Source organism: Alnus glutinosa, chromosome 3 (genome assembly GCF_958979055.1).
Source record: "Alnus glutinosa chromosome 3, dhAlnGlut1.1, whole genome shotgun sequence".
In the NCBI taxonomy this organism is placed as follows: domain Eukaryota; kingdom Viridiplantae; phylum Streptophyta; class Magnoliopsida; order Fagales; family Betulaceae; genus Alnus; species Alnus glutinosa.
Genome location: NC_084888.1, coordinates 5575378 through 5598927, shown reverse-complemented (window position 1 = coordinate 5598927; position 23550 = coordinate 5575378). Strand labels below are relative to the sequence as shown.

Sequence of the window (23550 nt, the reverse complement as noted above, 5' to 3'; positions counted from 1 at the left end):
TGGGTTTCCACTACCAGATGCCATCTCCATGGCCAGTGGAGGTTATTTTTCTTTTGAAAATTTTAGGGCATAATTGCATGTGAACGTGAGATATGTGTTACTGTATTGGGGGTTGCATTGCATGGGACAAGATTACAATAGCTTGACGCACAATGAAGAGCTGGATTGCATAGGCACTATCTTTTAGTAGCTATCGATCTCCATAAGCTAATATTTCAAATAGAAACATTTGATTTCATTCTATTGCACATCTCCTTCAAATCTTGTGTTTGCCAGAAAGTCTAGGTTCTCTCTCTATGAATCTAAAGGTCTAGGTTTCCTCTACAAACCTACTCGACTTATCCAGTTGCGAGTTCAAGAAATTATTGATGTAACAATATGACTGTAAGATCGAGTTTCTAAATTTATGAACTTAAACTTTCGAGAATTTGTGTAAGCTTCTAATGTACAAGTTATGCTTAAAAATCATTAAATGGATGTAGATGATGTTTTACGTATTACAGCTAACAATTCAAGTTCGTACAAATACAGTTAAAACTTCCTAGGATCATCTACTGCCTCTTTTTTCTTGGAAAGTTTGCTGCAAAAATTTTGAAATGATCAGCTTAGAGGAGAGCTTCTCCTCCTCTTATTCTTCATTTATCATCGTTCTGTCTACGTGAAGCACATCTTCAATCCAAGCAACAATGTTGAATGCTAGGCCTTCCAACACCCTTGAGTAGCTCTCCAGTATTGCTTTCCCAACATCCTGCAAAAAAGTAAAATTCCCTTCAAGCCTTCAGCATTGCCCGTTCGAATGCTTTTTTCTTCTTTCTAATGAGCATGAAATATGGTTTGATGGCCGTACACTTACCCTATTGCACTGAATCTTGCTTGTGTCCAAGGTTGTCTGCGACAGCTCAGGATACCTCTGCTTGAGGCAGAACAGCAAGCTCTCTGCCCTCTCTGCTAGAACATGATTTTTGTCACTCCTGTCAGATTCAGCCATGAGATCCTTTACCAGGTCCCAGGATGATTTTGAATGGCTCAAACATGATTTACGCCTCCATGTATACATTGAGGCTTCAACCCTGTCTGCAAGTTCAAGTGCTTCATGTTCGGATGTTATACTGAGACAGTCAAGAAGATGGCCCGGTAAGAATTTGTCTCCGGTGCACATGTAGCGGTAAATTGTTTCACCCAGACATGCTTTTCCACTCTGTGGTTAAAATGATATGAAGAAAATCATGTCAGAAGTAGGAAATTTGTAATCTCTGGAACAAAATTGTCTGAGAGAAGTCCTAAGAACACTCAACTGTTCCATTAAACTTATATTTCTCATGCATAAGATGAATGGAGAATCTTTACTAGGATAAACTTCTGTTCCAATTCTTACACTTTTAATATGATAATGTTCTGCCCAAAATATTTGTTAAATCATTTCCCGAGTAATACTATTTAGTAGATTGCTATACGACTGTCATATAACTAGAATGACAGTTATATAACAGTTTACTAAATAACATTACCCATTCCTGAAACTTTCAGTATACATCTAATTGGAAGATAAATGCATGGGATTCGAGAAGACTCAAAGTTTCAGGAAAGAAAAAAAAAACAAGTACATGTAAAATTGTTGGATTAGCAAAGAGGACTGACTTTTGGAAGAGTTGCCATGTACGTGTCTGGGATTTCCATTTCTGCAAGAATAGTACTGTTGATGGCCATGGCAGCTTTGTGAATTTGATTGGCGCAGTCACGTTTGTGTCGCAAGTGCTTCCTTGCCTTCTCAGAGAGGCCACCTGGGGAAACACAGGGAACTGGCAACCACCATTTCTCTTCTTTCCTTTGAGCAACCTTCCGGAATGAGCCTAAACGAGTTGAATTTCCTGACATGCTCCCCTGTTTCGCATACCAGAACTCTGTATCTTCAAAACTATCCAATATTTCCTGTCAAGAAAAATTTACGCTTCCATGAGCCATCGGCCGTGAGAAAAAACTGTGCTACTCTGACTAAGAGCGCGTTTGGCATTGCAATTACGTAAACTAAAAATCCCTAAAATGTATCGTTTGGAAAGGCCTTCTTTTAAAAATTTCAATCTAAAAATGTAGAAAAATCTGCATAAGCAATGGGTGCGTTTTTAAAAGCTAGACTACAATTTTCAAATTGTATGTTTTAACATCGCTATTTTTAAATCGCACGTTTTGAAATCATAAACCATCGTGAACCCTAAAAGAGTATGACTTTAAAAAAATAGAACTTGACTCACTATGAGCATCATGTCAAGCTTCTGCAATGCAGGAAGGTTAATATAAATATCCGATCTTGGTGTACTTGCCATCACCTGAAAAACATCACAACTTACGTTAGAAAGAGGCAAAATCACTTAAATTCAACAATTAAAGCATCAGAGTGGATATATATATATATATATATATATATATATATATATATATGAATCTAAAAAGTTTCACCTCCACACTAGTCCCGTCATCTAAATCTTGCGAGGTTGGGCTAAATTCTACAATGTAATCACACACGGATAAAAGACAATCCATTTCTCTTTTCCACAAAGCCTTCTTCTCAGTATTCATTGGCTCTAACCTTAAGTTTTGGCCAAATACGGTTGCTGCAGAAGATTACAGAGATGTGTGCAATTAGATTAAAAAATATGAAAAAAAAAAAAGCATATTGATTTCCTTCCCCATTAGTCTTCTTAATTCGTTACAAAAGATGTTACCATAAAGGTTGGTTATGGCATTTGAGATAGTAACCGCAGTGGAGACACCTTTCCCACTTCCTGACATGTCTTCCCCCAACAGAAGCTTTGCAAATCTTTCCTTCATCAGTTCAAGTTCTGCCAAGATTTTCACATAATTTAACCAAGGTTTCATAGCCTTTTTGGAAAAAAAATAAAAAATAAAAAATGTTGCAGAAGTGAGACTCTTCAATTTCAAACTCACCTGAATCAGTAGATTCATCATGATCATCAAGTTTATGATCGTCGACAGCTTGCTTGTGGGGCTTCATTGCTAGTCTGCTAAGGGATCTGGATTTGGCTACCGGCCAGGGAGAAGGAGAAGGTCCACTGGAAAAGCTACTGTCATCTATAGGCTCTGAAAAGGCAGAGGTCTCAGAAAAAGTCCTGCTGTATGCAAAAGGACTGCCGCTCATCGTCGAATGCCCGGGAGTTTCCGACGTCGATTGATCGTTTTGATCCACTGAAGAAGGCGACGGCTGATAACCCAGATCATAATCATCGGAATTCGACAAATTATCCATTAACTTATGGTCTAATTGCTCAAGCCTGCATACAATCATGAAAGTCTCAAAAATTGGGTTAGTGGGCTCAAGATTTTCAGAACTTCACGATCATTATCAGACATAGTAATTTGGTGGGTCTTTGAATGAATGTCTGGACCCGGGAACTGCCTTAAATAGTACAACATAAAGAGTTGGAAAGCATGAATCTTTCTTTCTTGCAACAAAAAGCAAAAGGGGTTTCTGAGAAGTTGTTATTCTTGTCAGAAACAATAAATAATGCACTGAAAATGCAGCAAAAAAGCTTATGCATAAATTTTCAGGCGGTCCACAAACTGAAATTTAAAAACTTAAAAGGCAACGGCTCCCAAAAGAGCAACGGTCTAACATTCTTTCATGTTACCTTTATTGACAAGATTTGAATTTGAACTGTTGAAGCTGGCTGAAGAACGTTTGAAACAGTTCCCTCCCAATTACCAAAAACCTTTTCTTTCCTAAAGAAACAACTTTCTTTTAGCAAACCCATATCACCATGATCGTGGCCGGAAGATGTTGGCAGTTTGATCATGCGGTTGACCTTAATTATTTGATCCAAGAACACACACCCAGTTGCAAGAATGGCTGAATCTTAGCAATAGATTATGCGATACAACGGCTTGGTGCTTGGAATATGTAATTGTGAAAACGTGGGCGATAGTATTATTGAAGCAACGAATTTCAACACATCATTTGCAATTTTATAATAGGAGAAAAGTAAGTTCCACCGCCATTATTTTAATCTATTTTGAGCAATTTTTTTGCCTTGTAATCTTTGTTTTTTTTTTTTTTTTTATGGATTAATATTATTAATAAACTGTTATATGACTGTCATATAATTTGATGATGTGACATTGAAAATTAGTCATTGGCCATACAATTTGACGATGTAATTGCGAAAATCAGTCATTTAAAAAAAAAAATTTCAAGATTGCTTTTCACTGTCACGTCATCTCAGTTGTATACTTGTATGGCAGTTGTATAGCAGTCTACTAAATAACATTTTTTTTTTAATATATTCAAATTACCAGACTCAAGGGTATGTTAAGTTTGGATTAAATGTTGCCTTGATGCCTGTGTTTTGGCCCATGATGCTCTTCCTTCTTATGATAAATTCATATAGAAAAAAATCACATCCCAAAATTGATGATATTGTATGTGAGTCACGGACAATATTGCAACCAAAATAAATATGATAACAATGAGGGACATAAATACCATGAAAAAATCGTTTTTGAGTTTTGACAACGGGCAAATAAATCATTTAAAATCAGCAAGTTGTAATTTTGGTGACCTTTTTGAGGATGATTGATATTTAATGCTGAGAGTTGGAGAAAATGATAGAATCCAACAAAAGAAGAGAAGAGGAGGAGCCTACCAGATTATATCATCTACAATTATTTATTCCAATTTGAGAAAATTTATGTAGGTAATTATGAGAAACTACTTATGGGACCCACTTGACCAAATAAAAATTGAGTTGTCCAACTACTTATCTGGTCAGATTGGTCTCATAAGTAGTCTCTCGCAATTATTTGCCCGAATTCTCTCAAATTTAGACAAATAATTATAGAGAATCTTTATCCGAACCTTAAAGGGGCTTTACACTACTGAATATTTATTGTGATGTGAGCACGATTTGCATGTAAACCACACGACACTTCATAAGATGATGACGGAGTTTCAAAAAACCAATTTAAGGTTTCCAAAGTTGAGAAATGGTACAAGCATTTTCAAGTGCTTACTTGTAAATGCATATTTTTTTAACGTGACTTTAAAAATCATAATTAGATTTAGATCCAAAATTCAATGATAATCCATTAACATTATCACGTTAGGAAGTATGCATTTGAGAGTAAATACTTGAAAATACATGAAGTATTTATCTTCCGAAGTTAATCACTCTTTCTCTTTTAAGTAATACTATATACCACATCAACGGTATATGGCATTACTATTCTCTTTTATTCCCGGAATTGGTAGGCCCACAAATTCCACAATGAGTTAACATGAAATGAAACTTGGCAACATAATCTTAAATACATGGACACAAATTTCCATCTAATTAAACAAGGTTAGTGAAATTTCCTCCAATTCAGTGATATTTAAAAATGTTTTTGATAATCACAAGCCTTTTAGAATTATCACATGAGTTTAATATATTGGATTAGAGAAAATCCTTCCGGCCAAGTTTAGAGAAAAACTTTGTTCTAAATAAAATAAGAAATTAGGGTTCAAATATCATGAATTTTTAATGCATAAAACCCATTTGAGTTGTCAAATGTTAATTGAACCAAAACTTGAAAGAAAAAAAAAAAAAAAATAGAGCATGGGGATCCCATTTCCATGCCGAGGAAATATAATATGTAGTATAGTAGCTTGCTTGGTCGGAGGTTAGCTTAGAAATCATGTGAATGGCATTAATCCTCCAATAAAAATTGATGAATTATTAGTTTGAACAAAAACAAAACAAGTGATCATATGAAACTAATTGAGTTGCTGATAATGTTATTTAGATGTGAACAAAAATTGGTACAAGAGGTCGTGGGATAGACGTGCATCCCATTTCTGATTTCTCAGCCTTGTGAACTTTGGTTGGTCGTTTGGGCTCGTGAAAGTGTGATGAGGGTGACGGTACTAACATACAAGTAAGGACTTTCTGATTATTAAATTGAGGTCAAACTTTCTTCGTGACCAAATTCATGCACCTCTTTGAGTCCTGTAGAGTGCACACCATTAAGTCAAAGTTTAAAGCCAAGTAAAATATAGAACAAACTAGCAACAAATACGACCAATGGAGAACCAACATATGTATGTTACTAGGAGTGAAAATACGGCGAATAATAACCGCCCACATATGTTATTTGCACATATCCACATCCGTATACTTTTTATATTTAATATGTATTATGTAAACTTAATTAAATTCCCTAAAACGACGTCTTTTTTGTGTTATCTCATATGTAAGAACCTAAATAATGTATGAGACGAAAAATTTCATGGCAAAATGATTAGCAAGTGTGATCTGAATAATAACGTTCAACTATATAGAATGCATTTTTGTATTTACTAGAAGAATGAATTACAATTTCAATGCCCGAAACGTCTATTACCTCATACGCGGATAGCGAATAATAACTGTGTTTGATAACAGTGTGAATACGGATAATAAGCGCATGATGTGAAAGGGAAAGTCTGCTACATTTAGGGTTGTATTTGAGCCGAGTTGAGTATTGAATGTTCAAGTTTGGCTCATTTAATTTTATTTCGAACACGAGTCGAACTCGAACTTATTACCGAGCTAGATATTTTGTTCAAGCTTGTATCGTTTAATTTTATTTTAAACACGAATTGAGCTCAATCTTATCACGAGCTGCTCAATTAACTTATTAATTTCTTACAGAAAGTAAATATCATGATTGTTTACCTTTACGTGAATCCATACTAATCATTAATTAATTAAGTATTATTAAAATTTTATCATTTAAGTTAATTAAATAAATTAACTTGAATCTTAAATAATATAATCTCTAGTTTATATGTATGTAGATAAATTCATTATGCACATACACAACTTACGCACGTGCATATACACACATATAACCACACGTATATACTCGCAAACATACTCAAGTACACACAAATCTATAAAACTAAACTCACAATAATAATTCAAGTTATATATATATATATATATATATATATATATATATATATATATATATATATATATATATATATATTATAGTAGGAAGATAATTCATTTTTAATTAAGATGTTCTTATTAAAAAATTAAAATAATAAGAAGCTTATTATACGAGTTTAAACAAGCTTATTCGAGTCGAGCTGAGTTTATACGAGTACGTCTCGTTTAATATTTGAACATATAATTGTGTTCACGAATAGCTCAATTATTATTCGAACCAAGACGGAATCAAAGTTTAACCAAATTGAACCAAACCCAGCCGATGTGTTATGCTGAAGGCCTACGACACAGCTGATATGTTAGCACTGCTGAAAGCCTATGACTTAGCGTCTTAGCTCATAAGGCAACGCTGCTGGAGATCAACAGTCCATATGATATATTATCTCATTAGAAAATTGATCAGCCGACAACGGACTAAAGTTGGTCATGTACCCATATTATATCGATCTCATTGAGAAATTGATCAACCAGCACAAAACTAGAGATGATCATGAACTCCATATCATATCTCATAGGAAAATTGATAACCTGGCATGAAGTAGGATGAGTTTTCTCATGGGGGGGAATCCGTAGACGTCAAACCCATATTGACCACCCACTGCGTGACTTGGTTCAGTGATGATCATTATTAGATTTTGATCAAGTAATTATTTTAAAAGCCACATAATATTTTAGAGGACAAGAGCTAGTACTCCGATCCTTAAAACATTACTCCTCAAGGAGTGGACTATTTATAAAAGAAATTGTACATTTTCATACAACGGACTATAACACGATTGAACAATCCCCGTATAACATCTTCTTGTCTGTTAATTAGCAGGACTTTTAATTTCGTAATTAATAAAAATAATAACTCACTAATATAAATGGATATTTATTCTTGACCGTTACATCTTACTTATAACAACAAAGAATGACTTCTAATTATGACCCATGGAAGGATTATTTCACCAACGGATAATCAAAGTGCTTAATGTCTCAATGGTAGACATAAATGGCCAAAAGAGTTTTGATTTATCTCCATGTCTCCAATTCAACATTCCAAAATAAAATGCAATTAATTCAAAATCTTCAAAATTAATCTCTCCATTAAATATTTATGACTCCACCTAATTTTCTTTCTGCTTATTTTTGAAGTCCCTTTGTTTGAGGAAACACACGAGCTTCCACCACGAATTTCTCCATAATTTGACAATGGCGCTACATGTCCTTTTGCTTGGTTCATTCTCTTCCTCAATGTGTCCTCTTGTCTCGATTGCAGGCACTTCTTTCTGCAATAAGTTTAGTGGCTGTAATCTGTTTAATTAGCACTCTAATCTGCTTAATTATAAATGCTAAATCAATCACACGAATTATATGTATACTCATTCTTACATTTGCAATGAACTTAAATCCGATCTTTATCTGGCCTTTGTAGGTGTCATCTTCAAGCACCACGTTGTATGGAGCCGGTTTTACTTCAAGGAAACCGCTGTCACTGCCCTCTGTAATTATTCCACCAAGGTGAATTCTGCAGTGCAAATTGGATTAAATTTACTTGAGGAAAAAACATTATTAATTATAACGAAAATACTGTTCTTTCCTTTTTTTTGGGTAAAAAATTTGAGAGATTTAGACTTTTTTGGGTAAACAATCCAAATCTTACAACACAGGACGCAAGCCGGAGTGTCACACGTCTCCAGTAATATCTTGTGCATACAAGACACAAGACAAAAATTGTACTCTTCTATTAAGTAGGAAGTTAGGCAACTCTTAAGATCATCAAAGGTTTTACTGGTGAAAGTAATTAACTTCTAGTAAAAACCCAGTATGGCTAAAGGAAAAGGCATTACATGGTTCCACCAACAAATCCTCCATCTGTGAGGAATTCAGTTTCCATTATTGTTAGTTTAAGATGGGTCAAGTTTTTCCAACCAGACAATGGGAATTCAAAGAAGAATTTCTCATTCCACCAAGCATTATCATCTTCACCTGCACAATGAAACTTGGTTACTAGGGTCATTAGGATGACCTGATTAATTATACTAGCATTGAAAAATAGCAACAAGAGCTAAACCTGATGATACTTTGCTTCTATGTACTTGAGTTCCACATTCGATATTGACGTAATAGGATGGTGTTCCTAGGACAATATGATCAGAATTCAAACTGTTAACAAGCTCTATTAATCGGTTCAACATATAAAAGGGAGGAAAACATTATTATTTTTGATAAAAAATAACAAAGAAGTGGAAGGATACCAACAAGATTTGTGTGTGTAATGCCTTCAGCATTAACAAGAAGTACTTCAAGGATTCCTCCTCCCATGTGTGTGTATAGAATGTAAGGCGATTCAGAGGGTGTGGGATGCTATATATATTGGGAAAAGAAACTATTTATGGTGCATGGCATGGCAGTTTCATCAGTTAATTTAATACAGCAGTTGCTTCAGTGAGGGTTGTAAGAAATCCCTATTAATCCACTTGAAGGTAACGCATGATAAATATATTAGAGTTACATACTTGATTATTACAGTTACAGTTCCCTATAACCGACACTCCTGTCGTGTCTATATGCAAGCCCAATTAGCATCCTAGTTATAGGATTCTTATGATGAAAGTGGCTTTTGGTCTTAGGTTACTTAACAATGAGTAACATTAATACGTTAAAACCTCCCCCACTAAAGTTCTTTCCATGCAACATGATTCATGAATATAATTCGCAACACTGACAACTCAACCATAATTAAAACATAAATTTTGGTCTATTATCTCATAATTAACAACAAATTAAGTAACAGAAATATCAATTGTAAGGTTTCCAATGTAAAACGACAGAAATACTATTACATGATTGTAATGCCCCACGGACTAACAGGTGAAAGAAAAGAACATCAGAGAACAAAAATTTACATGCAGGTCGAGCTTTTGATCCTCATGAGTGCAAATTCAACCGTGCTTTATCCCCAATAGCCTTTGCACACATCAATTGCCGGTGTTTCCCTTGTGTCCCCTGTATCCTTCTTGAAGGCAAACCCGAGTATGGCAATCTTTTTACAAGAAACTGTATTAAACATTGAGGTGACAACCCTGTTCACAAACAGGTTCTTTTGAAGTCATTCACCTTAAGATATCGAATTTGAACAAATCATGCTACTCCTAAAGCTTCCTCGATCCCTTTTCACCCACCAATTTAGCCAGTCTTTCCGCATCTTCCCATCTACCCTGTTCTGACAAAATCACATAATGGCTAGTATCATGTGGATCCTGAGTAACAAGCCGTTCAATCACAAACTCTGCAATCTCAGTAGATTTGCATGTTGATCTACTACGCGCAAGAAGAACTCCCCAAATTCTTTTATCAGGCTCCTCTGGCATTTCTCTTACAAATTCAAGAGCTTCTTTTATATTTCCATGGCGACTGAGCAAATCCACCATGCGAGCATAGTCTGGAAGTTTGGGGGTAATGGTAATGCCACACATAGCCTCCATAGAATGAAACCAGCTCCGACCTTCATATTCTAGCCCGCACTGACTACAAGCAGATATTACAGATATAAAGACAATATCATTGGGCTATTCCACAGTCCAACATGCTTGAGAATGTTTATAGTGCGACAGTTCCACACCCATTCATTCCATACCCTTTGATCATTGAACTCCAACATATATATTAGATCTTTGGTGGGAAGTTCATCAAAAAGAGCCTTTCCTTGCTTTATCCTTCCAAATTTGCAGTATAAGTCAACGAAGGCTGATTTTAAATTATGCATTCAGTGAGTAACCAGCTTTTATTACATGAGCGTGGATGCTTTGCCCAAGCTCTTGAGATCCCATTGAAGAACATGCTTGTAGTACTATATAAACTGACAAAATTAATCTCATGGGGCTTCTCATTCATGGATTGCATCTGTTTAAATGTATCCAAAGCATTATGAGGATTCCTGCCTTGACCATATGCAGAGATCATGGCACTCCAAGTTATGAGGTCTTTGTGATTGAGCTGATCAAATATAGTCCTAGCTGACTCCTCCTCACCAAATTTAATGTACATTTGCGTAAGTACAGTTCCAACTGAAACAAAAGCCAGGAAACCACTTTCAGTATGTAGCAATGAAATGCCAGACCAAATTTATGCTCTTCTGCTTGTGAGGATGCTACAAGCCTACAACCGTATCCCGGATGATGGTTCCATTCAGTTGAAAGCAAGACAATCTCATCTTTAAGAAAATATACAATCCCCTTTTTGGACACTCATTCTCAATACACCCTTGAATTATAGTCCTCCATGATATTATGTCCTTCTTCAATATATCCTTAAAAACTCGAATTGATGTCTCAAGATTCCTACATTTTGCATACATATCTGCAAGTGAGTTGAACATTTGTTAGACAATAAAACACCCTTTTATGGAAAACCCATGTATCTCTTTCCCTAAAGACAAGACACCAAGATCAGCACAAGCAGATAGAATGCTTACAATGGTCACATGGTTTGGCTGCACACCTCACACACGCTGAAACCATATATTGCACTCCATGAAACCACATCCTTACTAGGTATCTGATGAAATAACTTCCACACAATTATTCCCATATCATACATATATAGAATAACAACCAAGTAGAGCCGTTAGCACTGACACTTCTGACTCGGACCCCATTTTGATCATGAACTACCAACAGCATATCCTCCCAATCATATATATCCAATGCACCAACAGCCCGTATTACGCTTAACACCGTCACATAGTTGGGCCTTTCTCCATTCCCAAGCATCGATCTTTTTGAACAGCCCAACCTCTTCATTCGGCTGGTTTTTCCTCATCAAACCGGATATCTTAGATGTCCAGAATACTACATTCTCTCTTTGAGCATAAAAAACTCAAACTGGGTCTTCATAATATGCACATGCACTTAATGCGCAAAGAACTATAATTTAGAGCAAAGGTAAATTAAGTTTCTCAAACAAACATGCCCATGGGCCATGGGTAATTTTTTCTAACACTTTTAGTGCATTACGAGAAAGATAAATCATTAGACAGAGGGCCTAAAAGTTAGGCCGTGAACTTAATTTTTAGCTTGCTTTGAGGAATTTTTTGAGGAAATTAAATGAGAGTTTTGCTAGTGGGTGCGAAAGAGTGATCCTGACAGAGTTAGCTCAGAGAGAGTAATAGCCTAATAGGCGTAGAGAGATGCCATGAGATGAGATAAAAGCGGAATGTCGTGTTGCACAGGGTTGACGGTGTGTCGTATCGTATGGATATACCCGAGGGGATCGGAACTAAAGACGGCGTGTCGTACTCGAAAGGCAAGAACTTGTAGCAAATTCCCGTTTCTAAAAATCTATAGAAGACTGATCATGATGTATGTGCTTATGTCTGCATTTTTGTAACTATTGGGTTTGGCCCATTTCCTTAATTGACTTTACAAATGGTCATTAAATTAATAATTTAATGCAAAATCCCCAAGTCTCTTTTGCCCAAATGTGGCTTGCTTTTGATGCAAGGAATTTAACTATACTATTAACACATTACACATGAATCATGAATCATGAATGCTTCTTCAAATTTTATTTTTAAGTGCAAATTCCAGGAAAGTGTTGCCAACGTGTGTATGTGCTGCTGCTCCTTTGACATTCTCGCATTCAAATGGAAATGATGCTGTTGTGGATGGCCCATTGGAAAGTGGGCAATCTAATAATTAGAGCCTTATCGACTGTATATTTAATCACTATAAGTTGTATAAAGTCTTCTCTCGTTTTCTAATTTCAATGCTTTTATCATTTTGCCTTTCTTTGTAGACTGACAAATGGCAATGAGATATGCCTTTTTCTTACCCACTGAATCAATTAACCTCGCGCAGGGCAATGGTATTTGAAACCAGCATCACCAACATCATCATAACTTGCTTATACTAGGACCAAATGTCATGGTTACATTTTATACAATAATACAAGCACATTTTCAAAGGGCATCAACATAATTGCTATTCCAATTTCCAGCTGCTATGGATACTTAATTAAAAGGTCTTTTTCAAGCCACCATCTAGAGCCAAGGATGGAGATCCCGTGCATGCAATACCTCGGTATTGCACGGATAAAATACCTCTAATCTAGATCATTCATTTAAAATGAACCGCTCAAAAACGGTCACGTCATACAAAAAAAACTTGCATTTCATTTTCACCAATTGTCTCACCTCTTTGCCCACCACTGCTTCTCAATCAGCTCTTTTGCCATCTCCTCAGCACCATTGAGCTCCTATCCCACCACCTCCGCTATCATCGTCCTATCGCTCAACATGGTCGAACCACTCCTAATGGACAAAAGAGGTAGTTCAGCCACCTCCAAATCGGATTTTGGGTGTTGCTAAACCACCTCTTTTGGCCAAGAGATGTGGTTCGGCCACCCCAACTGGCCTCTCCACCTCTTTCAGCAATTGAGGTGGTCCAACTACCCTACATGATGGGACGATGATGGGAGAGGTGGCAGGATTGGAGCTCGACGGTGGTGGTGGAGGCGCTAAGGGAGAGGCAACATTGGGTAGAGATGTAAGCGAGGCAAGCAACTGATAAATATGAGATCCAAAAGTTTTTACGATGACATGCGGTATAATATTAATTTAAATGGCCAAATTTACTTTTTCCTATAAACTTAAGTTTTTGAAATAAGTGGTTATTTAACATAGTATCAAAGTAAATGTCTTGAGTTCGAACCTTGTGAAAAATTTGAGCCTGTTACCCACACGTAAGAGAGAGTGTTATACATAAATTAAATGAAAGTTATTGTAGGGAATCTCAATTCCTATAACCATTTTAATGTTAAGTTGGTAAAAGGGTATCCATGTAGTTATATTTTGATCGTTTATATCAAGGGTATTGTGGTCCATTTCTCTTGAGGAGCGGTTTTCAAGCTCTACATGGTTAGTGACCATGAAGTATGGCTGGTCAATACTTTGTCCAGAAGAATCCAAGCAGAACAGCATATATTTAAGTAGATCTTAATACTCAAGCAGGCAGGCTACCTCCTTCACAGCCTGTCTTTGCTCCACATAACTGAAAATTAAATGAATTTAAACTTACGTTGACTAGCTGCACTAAACAACTTAAAATCAAAGTTAATATAGTCAAATCTTAAAGGCGGCTTCTTTTTCATTATAATTAGGTTATGCTACAAATCCTTTTCAAATGGTTGTGATATAGCATGAGGGTAATTGTCCTTTCTTTTCTGTATGGATTGTCATTTTTGTACAAATGTATAACTAATATATATCCACGACCCAACATATATATAAAGTAGCTAGCTAAGTCCGCCTTGGCCATTGTGTTAGAATATAAATTAAATGATTAAATTAACAATTTTATATCAATTTAAACTTTTAAAACAAGTAATAATTTAACGCACCGACTCGTGTATTGATCATCTGCATTACTTAATTAGATGGTGCCTTAATTCTGAATTTGCATACAAGTATGATCAACTTGTAGAATTGGTGTCTTAATCTCTCTTGTCCACATGCGTATGCGTGCGCAAGTCTCTCTCTTCTTAGGCTATAACCTACCATCTATTTAATAGCCCAACATAGGTGGACAAACCATGCCTTTTCTCTATAATCTTTCTAGACATAATGTCTGAATCCCAAACTTCTGTAGAACTTCCCATCTTAGACATTTCTCAGCCACTAGACCCATCTTTCCTGTCCAGCCTATCAGAAGCCTGCAAAAAATGGGGTTTCTTCCACATTATTAATCATGGAATCTCCATAGATTTCTACAGAAAACTCTATTTGCTCTCAAAAGACCTCTTCAGGCTACCTTCTGACACTAAAATTAAGCTTGGTCCTTTATCTTCCATCAAAACTTATACTCCTCATTTCATTGCCTCTCCATACTTTGAGAGCCTTAGAGTTTCCGGGCCAAACTTCTTTGCCTCTGCCCAAAGTTCTGCAGATATCCTCTTTTCCCAAGAGAACTCTGAATTCAGGTAATATATAAAAAGATATCCATCCTCTTGTGCTTTCTACTTCTGTATTTTTTATTTATGCCTGTTTCTTATCTTACTTGATTAAGAAATTTTCCTTTCCTTAATAATCTATTCTTTCTGATAGTGTGATATTACAGGAATGTGGAAGCAAGATGGCAGAATTGTCAAAGGCAATCTTAAAGGTATTGCTCTTGAGTTTAGGGGATGGTTTTGAGGAGAAATATTATGAGTCTGAATTCAAGAATTGCCATGGATATATGAGAATAAATAACTACTCACCTCCAGGGAGTTTGGAAGATGATGTTGAGGGGCTTGGAATGCATACTGATATGAGTTGTGTGACAATTGTCTGTCAAGATGAAATAGGAGGGCTTCAAGTGAGATCAGAGGAGGGCAAGTGGATGGACATAAGGCCATGTGAAGGGACCCTGGTTGTGAACATAGGTGATATGTTGCAAGCTTGGAGCAATGAGAAGCTGAGATCATCCGAACATCGTGTCATTTTAAAGCAACCAGCAAACCGCTTTTCTCTAGCTTTCTTTTGGTGCTTTGAGGATGAGAAGGTGATTTTGGCCCCTGATGAAGTTGTAGGAGAAGAAAAGAAGAGGCTTTACAAGCCATTTGTTTGCTTAGATTACTTGAAATTCAGAGAGAGCAATGAGAGGGGGAAGTTTGAAAAGGTTGGGTTTACAGTCAGAGATTTTGCAGGGCTTGAACCCCAGATTGATGGTTGAAAATATAAAGTCGTTTTTAATGTGTGTAGATCATATGTTTGATAATTTCCATGAAGATATTGAAGCTGGGGCTTGTGTATAAGGCCTCAGGCAAGGCTTCTTTTTGTGCTTTAAAGTATGTGATGTTAGTGACTGAATTTGTATGTTCCACTTTTCCTTCCTTTTTTTCTTTTGCCTGCAGTATGCAGGGAAAGTTGTGGAAGAGAACAGAGTGGGAGTTAGTTGAGTTTGGAGAGCTTTGACCTGTTGGTTGTTGATAGGGGAAAAGGTTGTGCAGTTGGAATTACAACTTCCAACTTATGCATTTGTTTATCATATGTTATTCTTGTATTTTATGTACTTATCATTGAATGAAGATAGAATAAAAGCTAGCTACAAAAGCATCTGGAAAGTCTTTTCTTTGTTTATTTTCCTTTCAGAACATGTCGATCTAAAAACAAAATGCTTGATCAACAACTTAACCAACTTTGACCAAAAAAATGCATTCTCATGGAATGTTTAAATTTTTTTCTCCCATTATTTTAGTTCCACGTTGAAGTTTTTAAACTATTATGTGCTATATAAAACTTAACATCCATTATTTAAGGAAGATGAAGTCACAAATATACTACTTAATTCATGTTTGTTGGTTGTCTGTCATCCCCTAGGTTATTTAATTAGAAGTACTTGGGTTTCTCACAAATGGCCTTCCTAGGTTTTAATCTGATTAATCTGTTTTTGCCAGAATATGTATGACTAAGGCCTCGTTTGGTTTACGAAATAGATCCTTAGAATGGAATGACTATTCCTATTTTTGTTTGGTAGGGGTCTATTTATTGGAATAACTATCCCCTTACGAAGAGGAATAACTATTCAGCCTATTCTAATAGAAATGGACTGCAATTTCCAAAAAAAAAAAAAACCACTCTTATTGGATCTACCTAAAAAACATCCTATAGTATAGATTAAACCACCAGATCAAATGATCATGACCATCCAAAATTGTATGGTCATGATTAGAACGCTTGGTGCTAAGTGCGCCTTAGCACCCTACAGCCCACTACCACGCGCGTCCAGTGCTTCCCACCATATTAGAGTATACACATAAGTGCATACACCAAAGCATTACTTTAAATGCTTAAAGTGTGTTGGGCCTTATAAATGCTAACTACACTTTCTATTTTTTTCCATGTGGGCCTTATAAATGCTAAAACATTTTCAAGACACAAAATAAATATATATATATACATATTAATTTTGAAAATGCTTTAACAATTTTCTATTTATGTCCTAATATTCTGACATGTTTATTATAGAATTAACATTCTTATCATTTGGTAACTATTTGAACTTGGGCTTTGGTAATTTGGTAAGCAAGAACACAAAATCCATTCAATCGACAGTATAATCTTAAGCCTTTGCTTCAATAAGATACATTTAGTGCAAAATACATTATACATTTAATGCATCATAGAATTCATTACATGCAGATCACATGCTCATATTATAATCAAGATTGGAATATCCAAATAACAAGCATGAATGCATAGATGAAATTTAATGTTGCTTAATCAACATTTTAATATTTCTTAATTATAATGTTTCTTGAAGAATTAATCAAAGGATTGTTTATTTGTTAATGCGTGAAGTTGGCATTTGACAACTTGTCACTGTTTTGCAGATCACCCATATGATCGATCATGCATATATATATATATATATATAGTCAATGATATACAATAAAGCATACGCTAATCATGTCCTATTTTTACAGCAGTGTGTGATTTGGTTAAGCCGCAAAGGCTACTTAATAAGTCTAATCATAGGGTTAGTCAAATCATCAACGGTTTTGGGCATTCATTTGCTTGCTTGCAGTCTAACAGTGGATTCCCAAATTGGGATTTTCATTGGTTGGACTATATGTGTCTTACAATTAGTTTTCTTAAAATTTAGATGCTTATGGGTTGTTGTTGTTTATTTTATTTTTTTTTTAACAGGAAACACATCAATGCAGGGTTATTTCATGTACCAACTCTTAAAAGGGCAAACTTTGGACCTATGCAAGACGCCCCCCCGCATGGATCGGGTAAAACTCGGCTTCGTAGCGGGCATGGCCCAAAAAATTGTTTGCACTTAGGTGAATTCAAATCTTAGACCTAATGGGATGCTACAAAGGCCTTGGTCCAAGTGTCCAACCCATTGGGGATTTATGCTTATGGGTTATTACTATATAATAATAAAAATAAATAAAGGAATCAAAGAATTTATATGCTTGAAAATTAGAAATGAAAGGAAAATAAATAAACAGAAAAATTAATTGCTTTGAGAGGATTTGGGTAAATGTTAAGAACAAGGAACATGAGTTTATTAGCACTTGTAATAAAGAAACTGGTGATACTATAAATAAGCCCATCGCTCAAGGCCTCGGCCCAATTGACACCTAAAGACCCAATCATAAGAAAGGCTAAAAAGTCTATTAGTCTCAACAATAATATAAGCCCAACAACTGGCAGTTAACAAGGAGTCTAAGATAATGGAGGAAGAAGGCCATCCCAAATAAGATTAGAGTCCATTTTCTCCCTAAACTGTATATTCTACATAATCTCTATAAATTCTCTACTAACTTAACCGTAGGCGGCTCTCCGCCGAGCCCCAACTTACGCCACTCTAGTGGTCGTTTTCTTGTCTTGCAGGTGGCCCATCGACCAGTCCAACCTTTCAAAAATCTTCTTTTGCAGAAACAATCAGTTGTACCTTGCAATAAAAAGACAAACTACCATATAAATTAGAGTGATTTATTTAGATGTTCAACACATTAGCTCATGGTACATAAATTACATTGAAGGGTTTGGTTCTCCATCATTCAGACAAGCCATTGGCCAAAGCTTATTGGCTTCTTTTAAGGTTGAGAACTGATTGTTATGGAATGCATGTTAGGGAGTAGATATCAAAGTTCTCCAAAAACTATTACGTTACACCAAAAAAAAAAAAAAAAAAAACTAAGAAACTAAGACTGCTAAACTGAGGAATCCTACAAATACAAGTTGCTAATAACTAGCTTCAATATGGCTTCTCAACACTTGCAAGCAATTTTCCAGAGCGCCCGTTTGATCATTCCCACGGGTGCAATTGCTGCTCCTCGAAACTGGAACCAAGTCAAAAGAATCAACATTCAGGAGTTTGCATTTGGAAGCAACTTAAAGGAAAAATAACTTCTGGAGTCTCCCTAGATCAGCATGGAGGACAAACCTTAGATTTTAAGGTCAATGTCAGAATGCCATTAGGAGCGGATGATTGAACTGAGTGTGCATCCAAGTGCAGATTATTTATGGCATCCATGACATCAAGCAAAATATATTCTCTATAAGGACATCTCATCTCAATCAGAACCTCCTGCTCTTTAATGCTGACTTTCACGTCTAACGGTAGGCCGTCTTCGGGAACAGCTCTGTTGAGCTCGGTGTCAGTTTCATCAATGTCACAAGCCTTCCTCTTGTTTATCCAAGACTTCCTGCCATTATCAATCTTTTTCTTGTCATAGTTATCTGATATCTGCTCTACCATGTCCAGGTATTTCCTTCTGGCCCTTGCTTCAAAATCTACTGAATCCATGCAAGATTCCAACTCTTCTACCCTTGCCTCAAGCACTTTCATGTATTTAATTGTGTCACTGAGAACTGATGCTTTGTCAATCTGCATAAACATGATCAAGTGGATTATAATAGAACATGGTAAGAAACTCAATTAATAGTATTTGATTCAAGGAAATAATTTTTGAGAAGATACTTCATAGCAAGTGCTATTGACTAAACCAGATAACATCATTATATGCCTTTTTCCTTAACATAATAACAAGTATTGTTTCTTATATAGTTAAAACCATTGTGAAAACCTTGAGAACTGATTGACTATATGAGAGTATATTCGGTTTAAGCACTCAATGTCAAGCTGTGAATACCTGAGACTTCCACAAAAATGTAGAGAAGTTTGTCAAAGTGAAAGAATCCTAAAGAAGAAAATGATCCTTTCAGTTATGACCAATTGTAACATAATCTCCAGTAAATGACAATTGAATTACCTCACTGATAGAAGGAACCATTGACCTGAGAACCAGAAAGTTTTCATTCTCTCTTCTATTATCTGAAATATGTCCTATGCAAATATCATCACTTTTCAATTTTCGCACCCAATCTTTTCCACCATTTTCCTTTGGGGACCTGAGAGAGCAACCACCATACATCAAAGGGACTGTGAATAAAATCTTTTTTAGCATTCTCTGCTGTACATGTGGCCTATGAGCATCATTAATTGCTACATTTTTCCAACTCAGAAAACTGGATTTGCGATCGCGCAAACATGGGTTTTCAATCAACTGAGGTGAGCTTCCCAGAATAGCAGAAATAATTCTTCTGTAGTGCAAGTCATCATCAGATTCAAGATCCAAGGAACTTAGTTTTGCATGATTGGAGTTTTGAAGTTCTTGCAAATGACTGCGGTTTACATTTCCACGCGCGGGAACAGAGATAGCCTTTTGTTGATTCACAAAAGCTTCAGATATACAGTCACTGGAATTCATGGAATCTTGAACACCATTGCTTAAGTCATCATCCATGAAATGCCAGCTCTGAACTTGAGAAGCCACACCATTAACACCTTCAAGCATGAAGGAGTCTTCCGTCTGGTAATTGTGCTCACAGCCATTGGAACATTCATCAGGAGAATCCATGTTGATTTCTTCATGGATTTGTCCACCTAATTCACCGATTCCTTCCTGATCAAACTTGATGTCTTCTGTGGAGGAATATATGTTCTCCAAAGGCAAAGTATTCATTATTTCAAGGTTAACCTTGGCACACATTGGATCTCTATCATCATCTGCTTTGTGAGGAGCAGAAGAAGATTTGTCAGAACAAACAGGCTTTGACAACTCCAATAAGGAGGCTTTGATGTGTTGAAGGAGACTAGGATCCTCTGAGACCTTAAGATAGCACAAAAACGGAGAAGAACACTTAATACGGGGATGAGTTGTACTGCTGCATAAATTTGTAAATGGAAAACTGAAAAATTCAGGATTCTAATTCCACAAAAAATATTACCAGTTCAGTTACACCTAGCTCAATCACACCCCCCAGATAGGGAAAACATACAACAGTCTGCAAAACAGAAACAACGTACTATGTCACGAAGATGTCCGAAACCAGAAAAGAACACATTGTTGCCTGAGTAGATTTATTATACACGAATAGCATCTTAAAAACTGTTGCTAATACTAAACACATCCGGATTTAATTTATCTGTCTAAGTTTTATAAATTGCATTTAAATTCCAAGTGTAGGAGTCAAACTGGGCAAACCCAAATAGAAAACTATACATGGTTCTTTCCAATTTTTACAAGAGAAATTTTCATACCTGAATAGATGCACTCTAAAAGCATCGATGCGCAGTTATGGCAAAAGAAGTTCACACAGAAAACACAGAAAGTCAGTTCCTTTGGCTGCTTATAACATAAAATGGCTAAATTACCGGTTGAAACAGTGATAAATTTGAAAGAACTATATATCTGCCAAAGAAAACCAACCTTAGCCAGCAAAGATCTAGAGAATACTTTACTATCCGCATATTGAGCATCGCTTAACCAGATGGTTTGACCATTTTCTAATGCTGTTCCTGGCAAACTGTGCAACAACAGCAGGAAGAAATATCAAAATATGAAGCATATATAACTCAAAAAAAAATAAAAATTATAGAGACATTGAGAAATATTACAAAGGGAAACCATGAGCTTAGATCAGTAGAAAAGATTAGTACCCTTGGCCAGGACTGAATGAAAAGGACATGCAAACCAAGTAATACCACTCAGCATCTGAGAGATCCTCTGGAGACAATGCTACAGAAGGCCTCTTAGCTTGTTGTTGGTCGGTTTCACCTTCCAAAAGAGACAGGTAAAGTTCTCTCAATTGCTCACTCCTCTGTAAGCCTATTTTATCAGCCTTAAGTTCCATCGCTTGGACTGTTTTTCTAGTCTTGATGTCTCCATTGTAGTACCCATCTCCCCATTCCAGTACCCTAAAAATATTAATCACAACATATCTTCTTAAAGTAAGCCATAAAAAATGTGAATGAAAACGCATGTATCTTGATTATTTTATGTCAAACTCCTACAGTAACACTCAAGGGAAACACATGTACCCAGGGGAATAGATTGCACGTGGCTTAACTTGTTCGAATGCCAAGGGAAGCATTTTCCATGAGATAAAGTTTTCATTTTTCATTTTTCAACTTTCCTTTTCAAAGATATATTCCTTTCAAAGAAGAAAACAACTTTCAATGGATTTAAGCTGAACTGGATGCCTTGAAATCTCACTTTCCTTTCTTATAGACCAATTTAAATTCCATACCCATGACTAATTTTCACCAAAAGGCAGTGCTAAGCTCAAACAATGACCATATTCTACTTCCATCAAATTCTTCTGCAGAGAACTACATCATACCATTTGTTACAAAAACACAGACAATAATTATAAAGACTACTCTGAGCTTGCTTTGAAAGAAAGTTCCCATTTTGGGTAACACTTCTCCAGTGCTAAAGAAAGGAGGTGATCATTTACAGTAGATTCCAAATATCTATACAAACCCTGATGTGGAAGTAACGAAACAAGATTTGCACGGGAATAATATATACTGGTGGGAGGAAATGAAACACCATGGCTAAAACAAGACAGAAAATGATATACAAAAACAGAAGAGAGGTAATACCCTTGCTGTGTTGTTGACAGTGACCAGAAAATTGCATAGCTCCACTGGACACTCCTCACAGCAACAGCAAGCTGTTTCCTTAGGTTTTCTGGCACACCATCATGGGTTTGACTTCCATTAGCCATTTCCTAGCAGGTAACTCTTAAGTTGATCTTACAGAATTTAGAAGGCCATTGGTTCCAGTTTTCCAGCTGATCTAGTTGTGATAGATATTTGCTTTCAGCAGAGTGAAAAAAAAAAAAAAAAAAAAAACAATCCAATTGGGTTCTCTGTCAACAATTCATGGCTGAAACAACCGATCAATGATAGTAGCTCAGACCAACTTGGAGCTGCCTTCAGTGAGGTGGTCTGGTACGGTTTCTTTTGACAGATGACCAGAAGGCTGTGCTATGGCTTCTGAGCTCTGACGTTGAAAAACCAGGAGCCAATTGAAAGTTTATAAAGCCCAAAAAAAAAAAAAAAAAATTGTAAAAGCAAAAGCAAAAGAAAAAAATAAATAAATAAATAAAAATACAAATCTAAATTTTCCTAAGATTACACAAGAATCTGCCTTTTTGGCTCTGTTACCATTTATGAATTTTTTTTTTTTAATTTGTACGTGCATCAGGCTATGCTATGCAGCCTATGCTACATATGTACTTAAAAAATAGTTTTTGTTTTAACTTTAAGTAATTCATAAAAGAAAAGTGATAAATGAAGTTTATAAAATGTAAACCTTATCTTCTTCTTTTTTTATTAAAAAAAAAAAAAAAAAAAAGTGACAATAAAGTTCATTAATGAACAAGTAACAAAAAAAAAAATTGATGCCGTTTTTTTTTTTTCTTAGTTCTGATATTTTAATATTCAAGTTATTATTATTTTCACTTTATTTCTTCTGACAGGCCAGAATCTACAATAATAACATAAAAATATTAATAATTTGACAATAGGGTAAAAAAAGAAAAAATAGGACTTTGCTTATCCAACAAAGGCCAGGTACTTTGAATATCAAATCATAGTCATTGAAATATGACACCAAGAAAATCAGAGTATTTGAACACCACATGGTAAAGGGAGGTGGCCAGGTGGGGCATGCCAATTGTCCGGCCTGCAGCTGTATTATAGTAACTTTTCTTGTTTGGGTCCTCTTAAAGGCA

General features: G+C 35.9%; 4 protein-coding genes across 5 annotated transcripts; 1 reads left to right on the top strand and 3 right to left on the bottom strand.

Moving 5' to 3' along the window:
- Window positions 1–452: 452 nt before the first annotated feature.
- LOC133863935 (rop guanine nucleotide exchange factor 3-like) lies at window positions 453–3891 on the bottom strand. Its single transcript, XM_062300097.1, has 8 exons — window positions 3645–3891; window positions 2944–3287; window positions 2721–2837; window positions 2455–2609; window positions 2250–2324; window positions 1639–1929; window positions 854–1198; window positions 453–748 (listed from the first exon to the last, which is right to left on the bottom strand). The coding sequence occupies exons 2-8, from the start codon at window positions 3260–3262 to the stop codon at window positions 629–631; spliced, it is 1422 nt and encodes a 473-aa protein (XP_062156081.1). The 5' UTR covers window positions 3263–3287; window positions 3645–3891; the 3' UTR covers window positions 453–628.
- A 4325-nt stretch (window positions 3892–8216) lies between these two features.
- On the bottom strand, window positions 8217–11740 carry LOC133862707 (pentatricopeptide repeat-containing protein At3g24000, mitochondrial). Its single transcript, XM_062298560.1, is given in 12 exon segments — window positions 8217–8493; window positions 8816–8954; window positions 9040–9105; window positions 9224–9324; window positions 10137–10538; window positions 10540–10634; window positions 10636–10728; window positions 10730–10822; window positions 10824–11065; window positions 11068–11128; window positions 11131–11460; window positions 11606–11740. Coding segments are annotated over 12 exon segments (2034 nt in total).
- A 2768-nt stretch (window positions 11741–14508) lies between these two features.
- On the top strand, window positions 14509–16062 carry LOC133864020 (gibberellin 20-oxidase-like protein). The gene is made up of 2 exons (XM_062300201.1): window positions 14509–14945; window positions 15070–16062. Exons 1-2 carry the CDS (start codon window positions 14590–14592, stop codon window positions 15677–15679), a joined length of 966 nt encoding a protein of 321 aa, XP_062156185.1. The 5' UTR covers window positions 14509–14589; the 3' UTR covers window positions 15680–16062.
- Window positions 16063–18419: 2357 nt separating this feature from the next.
- Window positions 18420–22812, bottom strand: LOC133864428 (transcription factor EGL1). Of its 2 annotated transcripts, XM_062300761.1 has the most exons (9): window positions 22415–22812; window positions 21467–21724; window positions 21237–21333; window positions 21068–21082; window positions 20755–20811; window positions 19737–20636; window positions 19617–19664; window positions 18908–19351; window positions 18420–18803 (listed from the first exon to the last, which is right to left on the bottom strand). In XM_062300761.1, exons 1-9 carry the CDS (start codon window positions 22537–22539, stop codon window positions 18732–18734), a joined length of 2016 nt encoding a protein of 671 aa, XP_062156745.1. In that variant the 5' UTR covers window positions 22540–22812; the 3' UTR covers window positions 18420–18731. The 2 variants fall into 2 exon arrangements, with proteins under 2 accessions (XP_062156745.1, XP_062156746.1); XM_062300762.1 differs by lacking the exon at window positions 19617–19664.
- Window positions 22813–23550: the final 738 nt, after the last annotated feature.